Source organism: Chiloscyllium plagiosum, chromosome 25, assembly GCF_004010195.1.
Source record: "Chiloscyllium plagiosum isolate BGI_BamShark_2017 chromosome 25, ASM401019v2, whole genome shotgun sequence".
NCBI classification, from domain to species: domain Eukaryota; kingdom Metazoa; phylum Chordata; class Chondrichthyes; order Orectolobiformes; family Hemiscylliidae; genus Chiloscyllium; species Chiloscyllium plagiosum.
In genome coordinates, this window is record NC_057734.1 from 43,740,462 (window position 1) to 43,764,100 (window position 23,639).

Below are 23,639 nucleotides of genomic sequence, written 5' to 3' on the forward strand. Positions count from 1 at the left end.
CTAAAACATTCCCAAATTACTGCCTTCTGATATCTACTGATATAAATGAGCTGTTTATTTTGCAATGGGAAGGTAGTTCTCAGTATTTCTTCCTGAAGGTTTGATTAGTGTCAGAAACACTACTTGGGTTGGATGGATTAGGCTAACACACAAGTTTGGCCCCAGACAGACCTTTAACCACTCCTTTATCTGTCCAACTATGTTTTTCTCTCTCTTTGGGCTCTATCTCCACCTATCGTTTACTCGCCACCCCAACCCCACCGCATCTTCTGTATAATAGCAAATCTTTTACTCGCTAGGATCAGTTTTGAAGAAGGGTCACTGGACCCAAAAAGTTAACTCTTGATTTTTCTCCACAGATGCTGCCAGACCTGTTGAGCTTTTCCAGCAATTTCTGTTTTGTTTTGAATAGGTTGAGATTCTTTTCACGAGAAAATCAAAGATTGAGAGGTTCACTAATAGAGGTCTTCTGGGTAATGAAAGAGTTTGATAGGGTCAGCAACGTGTGGGAGTGCCTAAATGTTACTGGGAAAGACAAGAATAAGTATAAGCAGTAATCACTAAGAAATTTAAGAGAATAGCTTTACCTAGAGAGTGGTTAAATTGTGATAATTGTTACCACAAGGAATAATTGAGGTGAATATATTAAATGCATTCAAAGAGTAGCCAAATGCGCACATGAGGAAGAATAGACATATGTGTTGATGGCCTAGGTTAACAAGAGTAGGGGGAGGCTGATATGGTGCATTAACACCAGCATAGATCTGTAAATTTGAATGGCTTCCTTATGTGCTGTAATTAGTGCCTTAGACTGTAGAGTGTCAGATGACTTCACATTTTGGCATTAAAATTGGACAGTATGGAAGAATGTTGCAGGGGAACTTGGACAAACTGCAGAATTAGGCTGAGAAGTGGTAAATAGAGTTCAATGCAGATAAATGTGAGGTGATTCACTTTGGGAAGAATAACAGGAAGACAAAATACTAGGTCAATGGAAAGATTCTTGGTAGTGTGGATGTGCAGAGGGATCTTGGAGTCCATGTCTGTAGATCCCTGAAAGTTGCCACCCAGGTTGATAGCACTGTTAAGAAGGTGTGTTAGGTTTTATTGGTAGAGGAATTAAGTTCCAGAGCCATAATATCATGCTGCAACTATGCAAAACGCTGGTGCGGCCTGACTTGGAATATTGTGTACAGTTCTGGTCACCCATTACAGGAATGTTGTGGATGCATTGGAAAAGGTGCAGAGGAGATTTACCAGGATGTTGCCTGGTCTGGAGGGAAGGTCATATGAGGAATGGCTGAGGGTCTTGGGTCTGTTCTCATTGGAAAGAAGAAGGCTAAGAGGGAATTTGATAGAGACAAGATGATCAGAAGATTAGACAGAGTAGACAATGAAAGTCTGTTTCCTAGGATGATGACGTCAGCTTGTACGAGGGGTCATAGCTACAAATTAAGGGGTGATCGATATAAGACAGATGTCAGAGGCTGATTCTTTATTCAGAGAGTGGTAAGGGCGTGGAATGCACTGCCTGCCAATGTAGTTAACTCAGCCACATTAGGGAGATTTTAAACAATCCTTGGATAAGCACATGGATGATGATGGGGTAGTGTAGGGGGATGTGCTTAGATTAGTTCACAGGTCGACGCAATATCAAGGGTCAAAGAGCCTGTTCTGCGCTGTGTTGTTCTATGTTCTAAACTTGGTGTTTAGGCTTAGACTTGGCATATATGTTGGTCCTGCTTTTCTTCAAAAAGAATGTAGATTTGATTAGATTAGATTACTTTACAGCGTGAAAACAGGCCCTTCAGCCCAACAAGTCCACACCGCCCCGCCAAAGCGCAAACCACCCATACCCCTACATTTACCCCTTACCTAACACTACGGGCAATTTAGCATGGCCAATTCACCTGACCTACACATCTTTGGACTGTGGGAGGAAACCGGAGCACCCGGAGGAAACCCACGCAGACACGGGGAGAATGTAGTACTTGAATTTGGAGTTGACCTCTATTTTCACCTCAAATGCATGTTTTACTCACCTTATAAGCAGGCATATGGAATCAAGTCAGTGATATGGATTGCATTGCCAAGATGATAAGTAGGGATTTAAGATACACCTAGCAAGGCAGATGAACAGAATGGACCTTCTGGCATAATAAAATTAAGTATGAAGCTGGTGTCAAGCTAAAAAGCATAACATTTGCTTACTCATCAAATAACCATGCCACTGCAGGGTTGTGAAAAACAGGTGCAGAAGTGGAAACAGAAAGAACTACATTAAAGTAGATTACCAAGACCAAACAATGAGAACGTGTACAGTACGCACTTAAGTGAATCAAAACCAACTAAGCCCAACAAAGATTTATGAGCAGCAGCTAGTTGATGTAGCCCTTTATGGAATGAAGGTGTTGCAGCAGAAGACCAAGATGAGCTACAACCCGGTGTTCTGAAGGAGATAGTTGAAGAGATAGTGGAGGCATTAGTGGTGATCTTTCAAGAATCACTTGAGTCAGGAAGGGTGCTGGAAGACTGGAAAATTGCTAATGTTAACCCCCCTTCCCCCCCTTAAGAAGGGAGTAAGGCAAAAGTTGTGACACTATAGGCCAATTAGCCTGATCTCAGTCATTGATAAGATTTTGAAGTCCATTGTGAAGGATGAGATTTCTGAATACTTGGAAGTGCATGGTATAATAGGGCAAAGTCAGCATGGTTTCATCAAGGGAAGGTGATGCCTGACAAATTTGTTACAATTCTTTGAGAAAGAGCAGGTTAGACCAAGGAGAGCCAATGGATGTTATCTGCCAGGATAGTCCATTCAATCAGGTTCCCTTTTATTCTTTCCCCTGTAACACCCAACTGATGCCTTCTCATCCTTGATTCCCCAACCCTGGGAAAAAGACGAAGTGCATTCACCATATCCATGCCTCTCATGATCTTATACACTCCTATAAGATCCCCCCTCAGTCTCCTACGCTCTAAAGAAAGCAGTCCTAGTTTGTCCAACCTCTCCCTATAACTCACAACCTTGAGTCCTGGTAACATCCATGTAAATTTCTTATGCACTCTTTCCAATTTAATAACATTCTTCCTATAGCAATAATTGGACGTATTAGAATGGATGAAGGTGGATAAATCTCCTTGTCCTGACCAACTATCCAAGAACACTGTAAGAGGTTAGAGAAGGAATTGCGAGGGCCCTGGCTGATATTTTTGCATCATCGCTAGCCACAGGTGAGGTCCCGGAAGACTGGAGGGTAACAAATGTTGTGCCTTTATTCAAGAAGGGCTGCAAAGAAAAACCTGGGAACTATAGACCAGTAAACCTAGCATCTGTGGTAGGTACGTTACTTGAGAAGATTCTGAGAGATATTTTGCATTTGGCAAAACAGCATTTGATTATGAATAGTCAGTTTGGCTTTGTGGATGGGAGACCGTGCCTCACAAATTTGTTAAAGGTCTTCAATAAAATGTCCAGGAAGGTTGACAAGGGCCTACCGGTAGACACAGTCTATATTGATTTCAGTATAACCTTCGATAGGTTTCCACATGGTAGGCTGCTCTGGAAGGTTAGATCACATGGGATCCATTGGGGAGCTGGAAACGTGGATACACAATTGGCTTGATGGTATGAAACAGAGGTAATAGTGGGAGGATGCTTGCCTTTGGACTGCAAGCCTTTGACTAGTGAAGTGCGTCTGGGTCAGTGCTGGGCCCATTGATGTCCATTATCTATATCAGTGAGTTGTATGAGAATGTACAAAGCATGATTAGTAAGTTTGCAGATGACATTAAAATAGGCGGTATTGTGGAAAGTGAGGAAGGTTATCAGAAATTGCAGCAGGAACTTGATCAGCTGGGCCAAGAAATGGCAAATAAAGTTTAATATAGACAAGTGTGAAGTCTTGCATTTTGGAACATCAAATCAAGGCAGGGGTTTCATGCTGAATGGTAGGGCCTTAAGGAGTGTGGTGGGACAGAGGGATCTTGGAGTTCAGGTATATGGTTCTCTGAAAGTGGAGTCAGAAGAAGGCTTTTGGCACACTGGCCTTCATTGGTCAGGGCATTGAGTATAGAAGTTGGGAAGTTATGTTGCAATTGTGTAGGATGTTGGTGAGGCCGCACTTGGAGTATTGTGTTCAGTTTTGTCACACTGCTGTAGGAAGGATGTTATTAAATTAGAAAGAGTGCAGAAGAAATTTACATGGATGTTGCCAGGAGTCAAGGTTGTGAGTTATAGGGAGAGGTTGGACAAACTAGGACTGTTTTCTTTAGAGCATAGAAGACTGAGGTGGGGGGGATCTTATAGGAGTGTATAAGATCATGAGAGACATGGATAGGGTGAATGCAATTAGTCTTTTTCCCAGGGTTCGGGAATTGAGAATGAGAAGACATCAGTTCAGTGTTAGAGGGGAAAGAATAAAAGGAAACCTGAGTGGCAACTTTTTTACACAGAGGGTGATACGTATATGGAATGAGCTGCAAGTGGAAGTGGTTGAGTCGAGTACATTAACAACATTTAAAAGGCACAGATACATGGAGAGGAAAGGTTTCGAAGGATATGGTTCAAGTGCAGGAAAATGGGGTTAGCGTTGATGGGCATTTTGGTCGGCGTGGACCAGTTTGTGCCAAAGAGCTTGTCTCTGTGTCTGACTCTATGACTGTAATGACTTCCAGAAAGCCTTTGATAAGGTGCCACACAGGACGCTGCCGAGTAAGATAAGGGCCCATGGTGTTAGAGGCAAGGCACTAGCATGGATAGAAGTTTGGCTGTCTGGTAGAAAGCAGAGAGTGGGGATAAAAGGGTCCTTCTCAATATGGAAGCCGATGTCTAGTGGTGTTCCACAAGAGTCAGTGTTGGGACCACAACTTTTCACTTTATACATTAATGATCTAGATGAAGGAACTGAGGGCATTCTGACTAAGTTTGCAGATGATACAAAGGTAGGTGGAAGGACAGGTAGTATTATGGATGTGGGGATGATGCAGAAAGATTCAGACAAGTTAGGCAAGTGGGCAAAGAAGTGGCAGATGGAATAAATGTGGGAAGGTGTGAGGCAGGAAAAACAGAGGTTATGGGGATAAAATTCAGAAATTTGAAGTGCAAAAGGATTTTGGAGTCCTAATCCAGGATATTGTTAAGATAAACTTAGAGGTTGGCATTTATTTTGAGAGGATATAAAAGCAGGGATGTACTTCTGAGGATTTGTAAAGCTCCGGTCAGACCACATTTCAAGATTGTGAGCAATTTTAGCCCCCATACCTCAGGAAGGCTATAGTGGCCCTGGAATGGATTCAGAGGAGCTTCACGAGAATGATCCAAGGAATTGAAGGCTTAACATATGAGGAACATTTTGAGCACTCTGGCTCTCTGGAGTTTAGAAGGATGAGGGAGGATATAATTGAAACTTACTGAATAGCCTAGACAGAGTGGATATTGGGAAGATGTTTCCATTGGCAGGAGAGACGAGGACCCGAGGGCACCACCTTACAGTAAAGGGAAGATCCTTTAGAATGGAGATAAGGAGAAACTTCTTCAGCCAGAGACTGGTGAATCTGTGGAATCCATTGCCACTAAAGGCTGTGGAGGCCAGGTCATTGAGTATATTTAAGACTGAGATAGATAGGTTCTTGATTGTCAAGGAGATCAAAGGTTACGGGGCGCAAGCGAGAGAATGGGGTTGAGAAACTTATCCACCATAATTGAATGGCAGAGTCGACTCGATGGGTCGATTGGCCTGATTTCTGCTCCTATATCTTATGGTCTAAAATAACTCAGCTACTGAAAGACCTTATTGCCAGAATGACCAGTTTGTTATCAGAAACGACAAAAACTTATCTCTCCCTCAGAACAATCAGCAATATGGATGAAGTGTCTATGAATTTTGATGAATTTGGCAACTAACTTGTGGACTGGAAAGGTTAAAAAATAGTGCTAAAGTTTTATTGTAAACCACAGGACATGAGAAGATGAGATTAATGGCAGTACTAGCTTGCATGCTCAAAAGTAATTTTCAAATATAAAGCATGCCTAAAGTTAAGTTCTCTGCTGGACCTTTTGTGCATGTCTATGACCAGAATTGGATGGATGCGAATGGAATGAAGTTATGAATTGATAACATGTGGAATATGTATTCTGGTGGCCCAAACATGGAGCGTGAATTATTGGTATTAAACACCTTCTGATACCATGTAACAAATAAGGTCACTAAGCACCTGTAAAGAAATGACACCCAAATTGATGTTATGTAAGGGACTGTAATGTCTGTATTTCAACCTTGGATATGTGCATCAGCAACCCATTCAGAAATAATGTTCATGCTGAATTGAATATATGGGTGGTTGGCAAAAGACGTTCGCAAAATGTTGGAAATCTGCATGCTATACCACTTGATATTTTGTATGCTTTCATCATCAAACTATGGATTGCTATCAGTGCACGTGTTGTTATCAGATCATTCACATTTTATATTAGATGTGTAAGTCAACCCATTTTTTAGAAGATTTTTTCAAAGCTTCAAGGGTTGACTTGAATGCTGTGGTAGACGGTGTGTATTAGTTATGCCAATGTACATCAGGAAACTTCTTTTTGTATCCCAGTGATTTATGAAATACACTGTCAGTCAAAGAGAATTTTAAAAGTTTTATTTGCTGCAATTCACCAGTAGGACAAATATTGCTTCTAACCACTTATTTTACTTTACTGTTAGGCACATCTTTGGTTCAGGATATGAAGAACTATCTGGAAGGAGCTGGCATGGAATTCTGTGATATAACCCTACTTTTAGATGGTCATCCCAGGCCTGCCCACAAAGCAATCCTAGCTGCCCGCTCCAGGTCAGTGACAAATGAAAGATTAACCCCTCCACGCATTGCTTTGCAGCTGACAGCTGAATTTTCTCTTCGTAAAAGTTAAATGATGCTCAGAGCAGATGCTCATTGGATATGTCTTAATATATATATGCTATAACTTACTCACTACTCTCTGTGAGGCATGATATTTTAACCAGTATGTTTCTCCAGAAGAAAGACAAAACTTAAGATAGATAGTTAGGTCTTCACTCCTGGGCTCAATTCTCCTTCCCTATTTATCTCCTTTTAAAAAATTCTTTGTCACATGCATTCATATTTAATTGGGAACTTTTTCACTACCTTGTTTATCAAATGTCTCCACAATTCAGTGGGATTATGTATACGATAAATTTCAGTATACTGTTGTAATTGGAAGTGCGGACCCACGAGGCAGTTGCTCAAGAAGTTCCATTAGGCATTTCCTGCTTCCAGGACCCTCCTCTGAACTAGGGTCAGAGACTTTAGGCTTTGATTAGGAATTACTTGAACAGTTAGCAGAAAATGTTAGTCAGATCAAAAGCTAGTCTAATATCTGGGTAACTAGACACTCTGCACCCAGCAACTATACAGTTATTCGTTGAACTGTCCAACTATCCTCATGGGCCAACCCAAATGCCACACTTCCCACTCACTCCGCCAACCCCTTCGTATTTGCCTCCTTTGCCCATCTACTCCCTACCCTATTTCCTCCCTCACCCATTCATTAATGTTCAAAGACTGGAAAGTCCAACTTTAGGAAGTATGCTCAAATAATAAGAACATGTATTTAAGAAATGATCACCTTTTGGATGAAGGGTACCTTGATTGCTAAATCAACAAAATCTGCAATCTGTGTACTTAGTAACAAATGAAAATGAGTGGAGGAGTGAGGAGCAGGAAACATTAATTTGTTTCAGTATGCCAATAGAAGACAGTTTCCTTACATCCAATAATTCATTTGAACAATATTTTTGTGTTCAAAAAAGAATAGCATAAGTCAAATACCAAGAAATACTGAAATAGTTATGGCTCTGGTTACCATACGTGACTAGTTTTTTTCCACTGAAGTCACTCCGGTTCGGGGTAGTCAGTTTTTAAAGAGTCAGCAGTACAGAGATCTTTTATCTTTCTTTCTTCAATAAAGAACATTGTCCTGTTCTTCGGTACTCCAGTGTCATGCAGGTCACAATTTTAAAGCCTTCAACTGCAAGCCTTTCCTGTGGGTGAAGGTTAGCATATCCAAAGCTCAAGCAGGTCATAGGTGCTTTAAGACTCAAAAAACAGGTTAATAGGCAATGTTAGAAATCCGGTAAAATTTCTAAATGGCTGGTGACTTATACTAGAATCTCACTCCAACTAATTAAATAAGGGGCAGTGTTGGTGACTTTTATTAGTTTATCAACAATAAGAGGGTGTAGTGCAGGACACGTTTTGCCTATGCTATGTTCCGGAAGCTTGAGTGGGGTTCAAATAGATTTCTGACAAGTTGGAAGAGAGACTTCAGAGAAAAGCTTCCTTAATGGTATCCCAAGCATGGAGTTGTTTCTGCAGCATCGGTATGAAATGATGAGGACCATGACTGAAGCAGATGTGGGACGCTGAACAATTTATTTTTGTAATTTGGGACTGAAGTGGCACACATTATATAAATGTACACACATATTGGCACAGACTTGCATACCTTTCATTATTTTGTGTTTATTTTTAAATCTGTGAAGCTCATATAAAAGAAACTGTGTTGGATAAAGTGGTTGTTTGTTACTGGGCAGTAATGATCTCAGCCTGAATCTCCATTCTTTCCCAGCAATGTGTTGCCAACCTGGCCAAGCAGCTACAATGATTGAGTGAGAGTCCAATACATACAGATTTATAAACACAACCAAATGGAGATCCACTAAAATAAAATTGCAGTTAACTGTGAGCTTTAAAATGTTAGTCATAAAATCCCAATTCTCTTAAATATACATATTATACATTGCCTCCATTTATCAGTGATTTTACCTTTTAAAATTACTTTAAACTGAACTCGCAAAGATGGTTGGATTGCTGTGCAGTGCAGTTGGTCTTGAAGTTGACAACGATAGCAGCCACAGTAGCGGGGTGTATCACCTTCCGTGTACCCTGTGTCCCTGAGGAAAGCTCGGCTGAAATATTCGAGGCGGCACAGTGGCTAGCACTGCTGTCTCACAGCACCAGGGACCCAGGTTCGATTCCAGCCTTGTGCAAACCCCACACAGTCACCCATTCTCCTCAAGTCTGCATGGGTTTCCTCTGGGTGGTACAGTTTCTTCCCAAAGTCCAAAAATATGCAGGTTAGGTAGATTGGTCATGCTAAATTGCTTGTTGTGCCCAGGTTAGTGCAGGCTAAGTGGGCTAACCATGGTAAATGTCTTATTATAGGCTAGGGACTGGGTCTTGGTGAGATGCTGTTTGGAGGGTCGGTGCAAACGTGATGGGCTGAATGGCCTGCTTCCACACTGTAAGGATTCTATTATATATTTAGGAACACACTGTTAAAGCATAACTAACACACAATTCAGATTTAATAAAGTTGTCAAAATTAGCCATTTTGTATTCTCAATGACAGTTAAAACATTTGAGTTTTATAAATAATTAAACACCAAGTTAAAACAAAGCAAGCTAGCAGGTTGGTTTTGATTTATTTATTTTATTATATGAGAGACTTCTGACCTGATAGTAAATAGACAATAGAAAATAGATGCAGGAGTAGGCCATTCTGCCCTTCGAGCCTGCACCACCATTCAATATGATCATGGCTGATCATCCTTAATCAGTATCCTGTTCCTGCCTTATCTCCATAACCCTTGATTCCACTATCCTTGAGAGTTCTATCCAACTCTTTCTTAAATGAATCCAGAGACTGGGCCTCCACTGCCCTCTGGGGCAGAGCATTCTCTACAGCCACCACTCTCTGGGTGAAGAAGTTTCTCCTCATCTCTGTCCTAAATGGTCTACCCTGTATTTTTAAGCTCTGTCCTCTGGTTCGGGACTCAGCCATCAGCGGAAACATGTTTCCTGCCTCCAGAGTGTCCAATCCTTTAATAATCTTTATATGTCTCAATCAGATCCCCTCTCAGTCTTCTAAACTCAAGGATATACAAGCCCAGTCGCTCCAGTCTTTCAGCGTAAGGTAGTCCCGCCATTCCAGGAATTGACCTCGTAAACCTACGCTGCACTCCCTCAATAGCCAGAATAAATGTAGTTATGTGATCTTGTTTTATTTATTGGTTCCTGTTTCTGATGTTTTGTAGTTATTTTGAAGCTATGTTCCGATCTTTCATGCCTGAAGATGGACAAGTTAATATCTCCATTGGTGAAATGGTGCCAAGTCGACAAGCTTTCGAGTCACTTCTTCGATATGTGTACTATGGTGAAGTCAACATGCCTCCAGAGGATTCATTGTATCCTTCTTTACTTAGTACCATCGTCTTTTCCTGACTCTGCTTGCAGTTCGAACAAAGCGAAAAAACCTATGCTCTATCATGCTATATTGAGAGTTCATACCTGTAAATGACTGCACAGCAATCTTGCTGTTTTAGTCATGTTCTTAATGGCTGGGACCAGTGGAAGCTGCTTTTTTCCTCCAAAAATCATGAGGAAAATTAGTGTAAGCTGGAACGTGCGTCACCTTGAGCAGTCCAACCTGTTCCACTTTGACTTGGAAATAATCTGAGATAAGAGTAATTGAATAAGAATTAAAAGGGGCAGATTTTAAAAAACATTGCAAATATGTGAACCTTCCTGCCTTCTGCCATTTCATTCTGATCAAATGAAGAGGGCATTCCGAGTGCATGCCTCTACCACACTGTTGACTCAGTGTTAATTTGCAGCTGTCCCTTGAAGTTTATCCTTTCCTGGTTGATGGTTTGGGATTTTGTTGCCACAGCCTCTGATACACACAGTTACCTTCAAGGCTGTCTTCACCTGTTGCATCATCCTGAGGGAGATGTTGCAAGAGCTCAGTCAATGTCAAAATTCCTGAGTGTGTCTCTCTAATACTTCCTTTGACCACCATGAAAGCCTGAACCCATTCAGCTTTTGATTGCCGCTGTTGAGGTTACAAAGCTATTCATTGTTGCTGACCTCAGTAAGGAGTTGATGCAAAGTATGAAGAATTGGAAGGGTTCATGGGTTTAAAATGGGGTAGTTACTGGTAAAGAAAGAATACTTTGAATTTCCTGCGTAGTAAAATCTCAATTTGAACTTCTCTGAGAGAGACAAGGTGGACATCCTGCAAGGAGTCAATGACCAGGTGGAGTGGGTTATCTCCTTATCTCTCCTAATGACAAATTGCAAATAGCTGTTAACAGAGGCCTCCAAAAGAGGCGAACAGCTGGGGCCGGGGCCAGGAAGAAGAATGAGTATAGGAGGATAACTGATTGGGTAATCACTTTGTGTAATTGGGAGCACGATGGTATGAATAGTGGTAAGTGTTGACAGGCATCCTTTAGCCTTGCAATTGCCTGACTTGCTGTGTAGTTGAAGTAACACAAATGGCTGTGCATGCATGCAACTTTGAAAAGTTTCTTTTGTACAGCAATGAATCCCGAGTGCATTGTGCGATAGGTTTCTTTGACGTTTGTCTACCAGATATTTGTTTTCAGCACCATACTATTATGGCTTCACGAACAACAGACTGCAAGCATATTGTAAGCAGAACCTGGAGATGAATGTAACAGTGGAAAATGTTCTGCAGGTAGTTTGTCTTTTCTGCTTTCACTGTATTCTATCACATCCTGATCGGACAATTGTACAACTTTAGATGAAAATTTAATTGGATATTTTTGTTGAGAATATTGCAAATGAGCAGTGTTCTTACCATCTCATTGGGCATGTAATTTAGAACTTTGTCTCTTTATTTTTGAGAAAAATAGCTATTTGTGTCTACTAGCAGTTCTCCTATCTATCCTGCCATTGCAAGGTTTGTAGCTCAGGTTGAGGTTTAGGGTGTAGGTTTGCTCGCTGAGCTGTGGGTTTGATATCCAGACGTTTCGTTACCTGGCTAGGTAACCTCATCAGTGGTGACCTCCAAGTGAAGCTTCACTTGGAGGTCGCCACTGATGATGTTACCTAGCCAGGTAATGAAACGTCTGGATATCAAACCTACAGCTCAGCGAGCAAACCTACACCCTATCCTGCCATTATCAAGCTTGTCTTGTCTTTGAACCTCCTCCTTTCTTGCTGCTCCTCTCACTAAAGTGCTGATTGTTTTAGTTTCCCTTCCTGATGTCTGGGCTAAGCTGAAAAATGTGTTGCTGGAAAAGCGCAGCAGGTCAGGCAGCATTCGGGCATAAACCCTTCTTCAGGAATCTGAAACGTCGATTCTCCTGCTCTTCGAATGCTGCCTGACCTGCTGCGCTTTTCCAGCAACACATTTTTCAGCTTAGCCCAGACATCAGGAAGGGAAACTAAAACAAAGCTGAAAAATGTGTTGCTGGAAAAGCGCAGCAGGTCAGGCAGCATTCGAGGAGCAGGAGAATCGACGTTTCAGATTCCTGAAGAAGGGTTTATGCCCGAAACGTCGATTCTCCTGCTCCTTGGATGCTGACTGACCTGCGCATTTGCAGCAACACATTTTTCAGCTCTGATCTCCAGCATCTGCAGTCCTCACTTTCTCCTAGTTATTGTCTGGACTAACTCATGTTTTAAATGGTTTCTTCTCCTAAGCTTTTGTCCCGTTACCCAAGCAGCTGTCAGAACTCGTTTCTCCAAAACATTCACTCTCAAGCCTTCTGTCCATGTAAACATCTGCCCATTTTCCAACCTTTCTTTCTTAAGAAGTCCTGGAATGTGTTACCATGTAATCCTTTGCCCATTCCTCTTGAAATTCCTTTTAATCTCACAAATCAGGTTTTCATATACACTGCAGCACTAAAATAGCCCGAACAAAAGCCATGAACAATATTTTCGATACCTGTGACAAAGGGACCTGTACTTTTTTCCTTCCTTTAAGTATCTGAAGTCTCTGTCCTGGGTGACCACTTCGGTTAATTTGAAGCCTTTCCTCCATTACCCAGTTCATTGTGTCTGCTTTTGCTTGGCTCCCCTTTTTTCTCTTTTTCTCCAAATTTTAGCCTCTCACTATCACTTCAGAATTCTGCACGGATCTATCCTTAAGTCCATTTACTAAATTCTTCCCCTTGACAAGATTGTTCATATATACTTGTGCCATCTACTTCTAATTCTGTAGTTTTTCTTGAACCTTTTGGTGTCTCTCTTGTCAGACAGCTTATCAGGCATCAGATTGGGAAGAGTTATAATTTAGGGAAGATTGCAGTGATCATTTTCAGCCCCTTCCAATCATTCCCAATTTCCATGTCACTGACTTCACCAAACTCAACTACTACCCTTCACTTCCAATTGCATTTCTTTTGTCACAAGCACTGCCTACTTCAACTTCAGCCACCTCAACTCCATTCTGAACTAAGCCCCATCCAAAGTTTTAATATTTGACAACTGTCCTGATGCTTTAAAAAAAAGCTTTCCATCCTTTGTAAAATACAGGGCTTATCTAAATCATTGGTGCCCAAATCTGGTCTTGCTCAGTGTATTCCCATATGCTGTCCATTCTCAACTGGGTCAAGTTTTTAATTCTTGCCCTTGCTTAAATTAGTTAATTGCCTCGATACTCCTTATTTCTACTGCTTCAATTGATCTCGCAATAACCACTACCATCACCAAACTGTCTGACCTCAGTTTTGTTTTAGTCTCTTGTCCATCGCCTTCTAACTTTGTTACATTGGTCTGCCTTCAGCTGCACAGATCCTCTGCTTTGGAATTTTCTCCTTTCACTTGTCTGCTTTTAGTACTTTTTTTTGGGACATCCTTGCATCCCACGTCTCTAAATATCATTTTGGTTATCGCTGCTGTAACGCATCCTTTGTCCTCTCTGTTTTTTGAATGTGCTGGGTCGTGCTCTGGATTTTTTCCTACATTCAGGAACTGTATGAAATCACAAATAATCCCATAACTATTCTAAACAGTTTTCTTGTTTCTTCAGATTCTGGAAGCAGCTGATAAGACTCAGGCTTTAGATATGAAGAAACACTGTCTCCACATCATTGTACATCATTTCACCAAGGTAGGTAGGACTCTGTTTGGCTCAGTGAGAGTCTGTTGTCCTTTTATACCATCTTGGTTGTAGGAGCAAAAAGCCTGTCCTTCCAGTTCTGGACAGACTGTGATCTGCTGCCTTGGACAAATCTGGAATGGAATGTCACAATGAGTTGAAAATAATCTGGCAAAAAGTGTGTCAACACTTTAATTGTTGTGTACTTTACCTTGTGTTCATAATATGGCTTTGCATTTGTTCCCTAACTTGTATGCTCCTCCTTACTGCTATGCTTGTCTGACTGCTAGCACAGAATCAATTGTTGAAATTTCCTATTTCAATATTGGCAAAACATGAAGCCTTTAGTTTTCACAGATGTGCATCTGGCACTCATTTACCTGAATATCTGTAGCTGCTTGGTTTGTGTCCAACTGTGCCTGATCTCAATCTATCAACATCAGCACCTTCAAGTTCCAGATGTTGGAGTAATAGAATGCCTATAGCGCAGAAAGAAGCCATTTGGCTCATGGAGTTTGCACTGACCCTCCAGAAAGCAAGGTTATCCCTATAACCCTGCATTAACCATGGCTAACTCACCTAACCTGCACATCCCTGGACACTTTCGGCAATCTAGCATGGCCAGTCCACCTAACCTGCACACCTTTGGACTGTGGGAGGAAACCGGAGCATCTGGAGGAAACTGACGCAGACGTGGGGAGAATATGGGCAGAAATGCCACACAGACAGTCAACTTGGGTTGCCATCGAACCTAGATCCCTGGCGCTGTGAGATGGCAGTGCAGGCCACTTGCTGCCCCATATTGCTTGCATGTCTTACCCCTTCTTCCTACCCCACCTCCTTACTTACACGCACAACCAAATACTGTTTCCATATGCTGCTGTAAAATCCAGTTCCTTATTCAGCTCAAGGAATATTTCTCTAGTATGGTTCTTGCCACTGTGGCTGAATACTTTTTCACATATTTGTCATCCTCTGTGACTTTGGTATCTCTTTTGAATCAACTCCAAGGCTCTTGGAAACAAATCCTTCCCAACTCAGCTGTCCTTGCATGGGGAAAGGATAATTTTAGAGAAGGAATTAGTGCTTAGGTTGCTCAAAAATACATTCATGCAGCTCCTTCAAGCAAAAGTAGCCAAATGCAAGTTGCCTCCAAGTTATTGTATATGTTTTGAGTATGGCCTAGGAGACGAACTGAAGGCATTTAATATTCACAAATATAAATGTGTATTGGACAAAACATCAAACATCAGTTACTTTTCTATACATTGAACAACAAAGATGTTACTCTGACACTTTTTGGGGTCTTGAATCAGTCATTTTTCCCAGAAAGTTTCACAACACCAACCAAAAACTTCCATCTGAGTTGCCCCCTACCAGTAGTCTTAATTTTATTTCCTCTAATAGATGTGCCTTTACAACAATTCACATGGAGTGCCCTATTGTAGTGATGTTTTCCATTCCAAGACAGGTTTAAATACAATAGCGATAAAGCACCCATTTTTTTCCAAGTTTTTCCTTCTTATGGGAAACGTCCCCAGTGTTTTGTGCCCAGCTCAAGTCTACTGGACACTACGTCTACTCCAGCAGTTGTTCTGAAATTGTACATTCGCCATTCTTGTTGACTTGTTTGTCTCTGATCTCAGTCCCAAATAGTTCGAGCTGAAATTGACAGTTGACAGTTTGCAGGAGCCTGAATTCTGTTGCACAGTAGCAGTACATTAGAACTCTTCCTCACTTATTCTCCAGAGAGAGGAGACATCAAAGATCCTTAATACTGAAAGAGAAATATGCTGCAGTTTATTCCATGTAGTGCGGCCATAATACTAATGTTTGCATCCAAGACAGTGTTTTGAGAAAGTGGATCTGAAAATTGAGAGATGAGTATTTCATTCAGAAGTAGAGGAGTCACTTTGTGATTGTTCCAGATATAAGCCAAGGGTCAGTGAAGGTATTATCCCACTATTGTGAAATGCTGAAATTATAATGCAATTATTTAGAATTCAGTTTATTTACATGGATTTTTTTTTGTTAATTTGAAGTTAGTACAAAATATGTTTGAGAGTATGATAAACACATTTGTTGCAAATGCCAACAGTATTCAGCACCAAACTTTTACAAACAGTGGAATTTACCTAGTATTCTCTTTTAAATAGTCATTTGGTGGTAAGAACTTGAGTACTGCTGAAAAAGATATATTTTGTTGAAGCACATCAGGATACATTGAGATAAGGGGGATAACCAACATTTACGCTGCATGGGAGGGGAGTGCTGACTGTTTGGTAAGTGGATGCTCATTTATAGAGGCATTGCCATGGAAAATATACCCATTAATGTTGATTGGTAGTTATTCCAAATTTAAACCTGGCTGATGGGTCAGGACAATTCCCTGAGAAATGGACCAATGATTTGCTGTTACCTTGCTGACTGTCAATTGGCATTAATGGGTGCATTCTCAAGGCAACACTGCTACCAATCAGAATCTACTTGCCAACTATTCCACATTCTCCCGTTATACAGTGTAAATGGTGAGTTTTTCCCCTTGACTTTGTTCTTGAAAAATATTCTGATGGGTTCAAGATGAAAAGATTTGATGAGGCATGTCTTAGTTTTAGCAATACCCAAGTATTTGTTTCTTGTTCTTATCTCTGTTCAAAGGACATCATTGGATCAATGTGATTAAATGTATAATAGGTTTTTCTGCCCATCAGTATCATGAGATTGTGATATTTGCACATTAATGTGAAACAAACATAACTTATTAAAACTTCAAGATACAAGTATTTTTTCATGACCATACCATCTTTGAATTTTTGAAGGCTTAAACATCTATTTTCTTTTTAAGTTGTTGACATGTTATGAAGAGGTATACTTGACTGATAGAAACCTTTGAATGTTTGAGCCAAACTATTTGATTTTACAGCATTGTAATTTGCCACAGGGAAAATGTATCTGATCTCATTGGCACCTTTCTTCTAAAATTGATGAATGTAACTTACTTGTTTAATCTGATTTTGGTGCAGTTGTTGACATCCTATTTCAAAGTGAAACATATTTTCAACGTGTTATTTGCTCTTCTCTGTCACTTGCTGTGCAATTTTCCAACAGAAGCACTTCAACTGCAAGGTGCACAGCCTGCTCCATCACAGCACATTTGGTTTTAGTGAAATAAGGAAGTGAATGAACATCATGTATTTAAATGCCCTCAATTTTGTTCTTTAACACTGAGGCAAATCAGTGTCCTTGCTCTCGAATGCTTCTGCTCAAATTGTGTCGAATGAATTGGGAATACAGTTCAAAATGTTATTCAAGAACTCTGAGAGAATATTGAGCACATTGGGGAAAATTTGAGGTTAGATAACTGGGTAGCAAGAAACAGGTTTTAAAAGTGTTCTATTTCATTCTACTGAAGAAAGGATAACATCAGTGAACCATGGACAATGTACAATATCCATGCTCTTATTGGTCGCAAACCCACGCTACATCCCCCTCGCCGTGCAAACTACAACGCTTTCTTCTCCAAAGTCCTTGAATCTGTTTGAAACCTGTGCCCATCATTTCTGAACATCACAGGCTGAATTTCAATCTTGGATGTGGGAACATGAGTTAGGACTGCTCTTGTGTCCTCAACCCACTCTGCAGTAAGGTTGGGGGCAGAAGCCATCATTTATCTCTAATTTTGACATCCTTTAATTAACATGGAGGCAAGTTCCTTGCCCGGCTATGAATGATGGATGCAGCCTCTGACCTGGAGGGCCAATCAGAGGAACTCCTGTCTGCATATAAAGGAAGTAACTGGGAGGGCATTCCAATGAGAAGGTACCCAGTCAGTCATTTTTAAAGGTTTTTGTTATAAAGAAAAGCCAAAAGCTTGCCAAGCCACTGTAATATAGTGTTGCATGGATGGAGGTAGTTTCCACTATAGGGGTGGTCTTTGACTGCATCCTTACCAGGCACATCTGACACTCTGGCCTGTTCCCAATACCAGCAGGGCTCAAATTCAGCTCATGTTTAAATTCCTCTGGTCCGATTTCCACCCCTTTGCAATATTGAAACGACCCTCATCAATGTCACAAATTGCATCTCTTTGTGATCAATAAGTAGCCTTTGAAATGGTTGATCACAGTATCTCCTCCTTTATCATTTTTACCTTTGTCATAACTTAAAAAAAAAATCAACAAAGGCTTCTCTTCCTACAACATTAGCTCTGAAATCCTCATAGTATCTATCCTTGATCACCTCTTTTCTCATCGACATACTGCCCATTGGTGATATAATCCAAAAATACATCAGATTCTACATTTATGCTGTGATGTCACAACTCTACCTTAGTACCAGCTCACCTGGCCTCCTCCACTTCCTATGATTTATCATACAGCTTGTCTGATTCTGGGTATACAGGCATTGGTAATTAAATGTTTAAAGGCCAACATCATTACCCTTGGTTCCCAAGTGAACTCTGTTTCCAAACCACTGACTTTATCCCATCATCTAGCAATCTGCCACTAAACAATCCTGACGTTTCAATTTTAGAATTCTCCTCTCTCTTTCAGAACTCCATAGTTTCATTCCTTCCTATTTCTAACTTCTTTCAACTCTGCAACATCAGAGATCTCTGCACTTATCCAACTCTGGCCTCTTGCACATTCTGTATTTCAATATTCCATCATTGACGACCATTACTTCAATCACCTAGACTCTTGACTCAAGAATTCTGCCTACTAAACATATCTGCCTCTCTAATTCTGTCCTCATTTTAAGACACTTCATAATGCCACATTTTTGATCTTCATAAAGCCACTTCTTTTGTCACCTGTGCTAATACCATTGTTCAGTATCAAGTTCTGTTTGATAACACTTCTGTAAAGCACCTTGGGATGTTTTACTACTTTAAAAGTGCAATATAATTTAAAGTTGTTGGCCACAAATATTTACGGCAACATCCTGGCATTGATTTCTGATGCTGTTCAGTAGTTCATTTTATTGTGTTGTAAATAAACATTGTGCCTTGTTAAACAAATTCTGTATGTAATAAATTTGAAACAAAAATGACACCAACAAAATACTGTATTGAATCTTTCAGAAACTTTACAATTGTGTGACTACTGTGAAAATGCAGCTTTGGAATTGACTTGCACTCCTGCAGCGAATGCATCAGTAGGAGTTCATGTGTCACCATTCTGTAGTACAGGTGACAACACCATTTAGATACATCAACAAGCTATCAGATTCTCTAAGATTTTATTCCATAGTTTATTTTCCTTGAATTAAAGCTCTCCTAACAATAAACAATTTGAAGGATACACAGTAGCCTGTCTATCAAGCCTGTGAAAATGTTTCTTCTGAATAATAGTTATTTATGCAGTTGCCATGATGCTAAACTAGTGAGCTGCCCCCACTTTCTTGTTGCATCACTAATTCGTATGAAACAGAAGTTTATTCAAGAATAAATTACTTTGGAGAAATCAGTAAGATTTTCTTCTGGATATGTGACAAGGCAAGAATTTTCCTTAAGTTTGAATGTTAAACTAGTTTCATCCTAATCCAGTCATTGATTATTGCTTGTTCATATTTGCTACACAAAATCATGATTTCAATTCCTTAATTTTTTTATGACCAATGGAATTCTTTACCTAAAAGTAAGCTACATCTTGATGTATGACTGCTTCTCTCTGTGGAATGCCCATATAACCTCTGTCTTGGTTTGTTTATTTACATGGAGTGAGAAGAAAGCTGACAAAACACATCTGCATTGAATTGTCAGGAAGGAATTTCTTGTTGGCATTGTAACTGATGCCAGCCCGTCACCTTTCATTTTGCACAGAATAGTTTTCTAATAGAGGCTCCAAGGAAAATGCAGAACATCAGTCTGAATAACAGAGTGATCATAACATTCTGCTCTTACCACTAATGCGTTTGGTAAGATTGGGAAAAATTGTTTCAATCAGATCAATCAACAATCATTAAACTTTGACAAACTCTACAAATAATTTCTCCATCCATTTTGAGGGTCATGTTTACTATAATTCCTGTCATACTGTCAGGCAGAAGCTAGAATCTACAGTAAGAACTTCGCAAACATGCTTAATGATCTGCAAAATGATTGGTTGGTGAAATAAATCAGTTATTATTGAGACTAGTAGAAAGGGAAAGGTAATTATGCATCAAAATCTGCAGTGAAAGCAAGACAAACTTGCAATTGTATTGCTTAAACAAATTTCTTTGGATGCAGTAATCTGATTACCATCACCGAATATGTTTTGCACATTTGTATGACAGTGCATGCAAGTCTTTGATCCTTTGTTGGACAGATTTTGGGAAAGTACTATTATTACTGTACTTGAGAATGAATGAGACAAAAGATAGATTGCTTCCCCTATATGTACGTTAGAATTTGAAGTTCTATCATTCTCTGCTTCATAAAATCTCAACAGTGTTTGTTTATCTTGCATCCACCTTTTTGATTTCTCAATTAGGAGTCAGCTTTAATGGGAACATATATTACTGCTTCTCTACCTACCTATCCACTTTCAAATATATTGACCTGTTTTCTACCAGACAAGAATTTGTTTAGGAATTGTTGGAGGATTGTGAGAAAAATTTGGGAGAGGTACTGAGATCTTCTGACATTGGCCAATTTTTTTGTTTTACTTTGGTATGTTACACTGATGTATATGTGAGATATAATCCATTATAGTTCATTGTCCCATCTGGTATCTCATGTAGTAGTACTTGAGGAGTGGGTATGTACTGATGTTGTTTAAAAGATTATTTCAGTTTTAATTTTTGCTAAGTGCCCCGCTTGTTTTCTAATTTCTTAAATCAATTTCTTTCTTCCCTAAGGTCTCCAAGTTGCCCAACCTACGATCCCTAAGTCAAGCACTACTTCTAGACATCATCGAGTCATTAGCTAATCATATTTCAGACAAGCAGTGTGCAGAGCTGGGCTCAGATTTGTGACAATTAATCTTAAATATTAATTCTCAAATTGTTTTAGAAACTTTGCTCTCTTGTGATTCAAATTTGTAGTATTTATTATAAATATTTAAATAAAATTATTTTAAGTAGGACCATTAGATATTAGGTTCAAGAATTTAAAGTTAGCGTTTGAGTCAGGTCTTTAGCTGGTGATAATAGCTGGAGAAATAAACTAAGTTCCCACCTTTTTGTTTGCTGGTTCGAACGCTATAAAGGTGCAAGTAGCTACTGTTTTAAGAAAAATAAAATGACATAGAGAAATTATCATCCTTCACTTGTAAAAGGACTCACACAATTCAGTCATGAAATTTAAAAAGAACAAACCTCCGTTAGCACTTTTTAAGTTCTGTGTTACAAAGTCATTATTTCACTTGGTCATATGTATTCTTATCTTTTTTCTCTACTTCTAAAATTATTCTAAAAGAAATTTCTAAAATTAGAATGAATAAGACTGACATTCCAAGGTACATTCAAATGTCGTAGAGGTATCAGTTCCAATGCCTAGTAGTTTTGAGTTTCTAGTACACTGCTTATTGTCATGCGATTATCTGAAGATGCAAACAAATTCCAGGGTTTAAACTGAAGCACTTTCAACAATGTCAACAAGAATATTAGTTGATTAATACTGTGCAAATAGTTTTGCTTAATTGGATCTGATGTCAAAAAATGCCACTTGGTTCTCACGAGACTTCTCGATTGGCAACCTTTTGTACAAAACTTGAATGAGCCATGACATTCATTATCATGACTGTTGTAACAGTGTTTACAGGAATTGTATAAATATGTGTTCATATGTAATATGAAGACTGGTGTTCTGACAGTAAAATAGCATGATTTCATTAACTTCATTAATTTTACACTTGTAAAAATCTGAAAACAGGATCATTAATGTGGATTAGGTTGGAGATTGCACCTTCTCTCCTGGCAGCAAATTGCATTGAATTGTTTCCTGGCTTTTATTTCTATTGCTGTTTTGCATTGCATCTTGGTCATGATCAGGAAATTTAATACAAAGCACCATTTTACTGTTGAATATGCTAAAAATTGTACAAAGGTGTCTTATAACCAATCCTTTAGAGGTGAAACATAACCATTGTCAAGGATCCTTAACTTTTATAAATATGTAAATAAACACTTGAGCAAATCATTCAATATGTTATACCACCTGCAGCACGTTTTGCTTGTCTGAAGCTAACTAAAATTTCCAAGGTTTAAATCACCAAAAGCAGTCTTGGTCACCCTTGGAGTGGGAATAACTAGATGTTCTGAGTTGGTTGTTATTTACATCGGGGTTGGTTAGTTCGGTTGGGCGAATAGCCAGTTTGTAATGGATAGTGATCACAATAGCACAGATCCAGTTCCCGTAGTGGCTGAGCCTACCATGAAATTACACTCCTCCTTAAACCTTCCCCTTCCCTGAGGCATAGTGACCCTCAGATTAAACTAGCACAGGCCTTATGTTCTGGTAAACTACAGCAACTTTACCTTTCTTATTTACATTATTTTGCTTTGTTTCTGAATTTACAATTTGTTATAATTGCATTATGTAATTGAAAGTCAGGCTCTAAATTGAATGAAGAAAGGTCCATTGCTGCAATCCTACAAACACATGGTCACAATTGCTGTGTCACTGAATAAGTGACCATGCCTCCCTAACACTTGATTGCTGCAAAACACATCACTCTTTGGAGATGAGGGAGAAAGGAGCTGAGACTAAGACAAATGTTTTCTGAAATCTATTCACTGAAGTGATTAAAATTCACTTTTATATTTGCTTTATATGTTACAAAATGTTTAATTGCGTAACTGTAATAAAATTATGAAGATATATCATGTAACCTGCACATATTAATGTTGCATTGTTTTTGTGCTTTGTGTTAGCTCTGTCATGTGGTAATCCTATAACTATAAATGAAGCTGTCATCAACTTCTATTTAATTGTGTTTCTTTTGGAATAGCACAACAATAAATTAGAAATATAATAGTGTACTCTGCAGAGCAGTAAAACTATGGGGCTGACCACATAATGACATACCTTTATGAAGCAATGAATAGAACAAAAGATTAGCCAATAATTTGAGGCAAAAATACACATGCTTTTATTGCAATGATGTTTAGTCTACAGTTATGATTCTCCATATGGTCTTGTGTCAGCTGTACCTTTTGAGATATAGACCATGCAGAAGCTAGGTTCTTTCCAAAACAGTGTGAAGAAATAAGGTTGAATTATCCTGGATTGCTGTCACATGGAAACAGATGACAATGACAGAGGACAGGAATACTCTGCACATTTTCAGGTAGAAACCCTTTTATTTCAAATATCTAGATTATAAATTGATAATTTATAACAATGGGATCCTCAGTTGTGTGTGACTGAACAAGGAATGAACAACTAGTATTTGTGACTGAAGTAGAGTTTACTAAGCAAAATGTCATATATACTTAACAAAAAGAGGTGAAGCCTTTGCGTGAGATTACCATCAGTCAAGGCCTCATGAATACTTGAATGTTGCCAATTATATAATAGAAAATGTACAGCACATCAGCAATGGTGAAAATGTGCCAGTGAAGCTTAAGATATAAACTTCTATCCTTAATTCTGACTCTCATTATTTAATAAGAAGATGATCTGAAGTGACCCCTTTCATTGTTTATGGATGAAGGTCAAGTAATGTCATTCTACCTCTGTTAAATGAGTTATATAGGCTGAGACAAATGTCCATCTCAGTTTTTATTGGCC

At 39.4% G+C, this 23,639-nt stretch overlaps 1 protein-coding gene across 1 annotated transcript in view; it reads left to right on the forward strand.

Moving 5' to 3' along the window:
- Positions 1-22,826, forward strand: part of lztr1 (leucine-zipper-like transcription regulator 1) — a 65,238-nt gene extending 42,412 nt beyond the window's left edge. Inside the window, exons 17-21 of the mRNA XM_043716023.1 lie at positions 6,711-6,837; positions 10,104-10,253; positions 11,443-11,548; positions 13,853-13,933; positions 20,765-22,826. Of these exons, the coding sequence (XP_043571958.1) occupies positions 6,711-6,837; positions 10,104-10,253; positions 11,443-11,548; positions 13,853-13,933; positions 20,765-20,881 (581 nt within the window). The 3' untranslated portion in view covers positions 20,882-22,826. The remainder of the gene's footprint in view (positions 1-6,710; positions 6,838-10,103; positions 10,254-11,442; positions 11,549-13,852; positions 13,934-20,764) is intronic.
- The last annotated feature ends 813 nt before the right edge of the window (positions 22,827-23,639 follow it).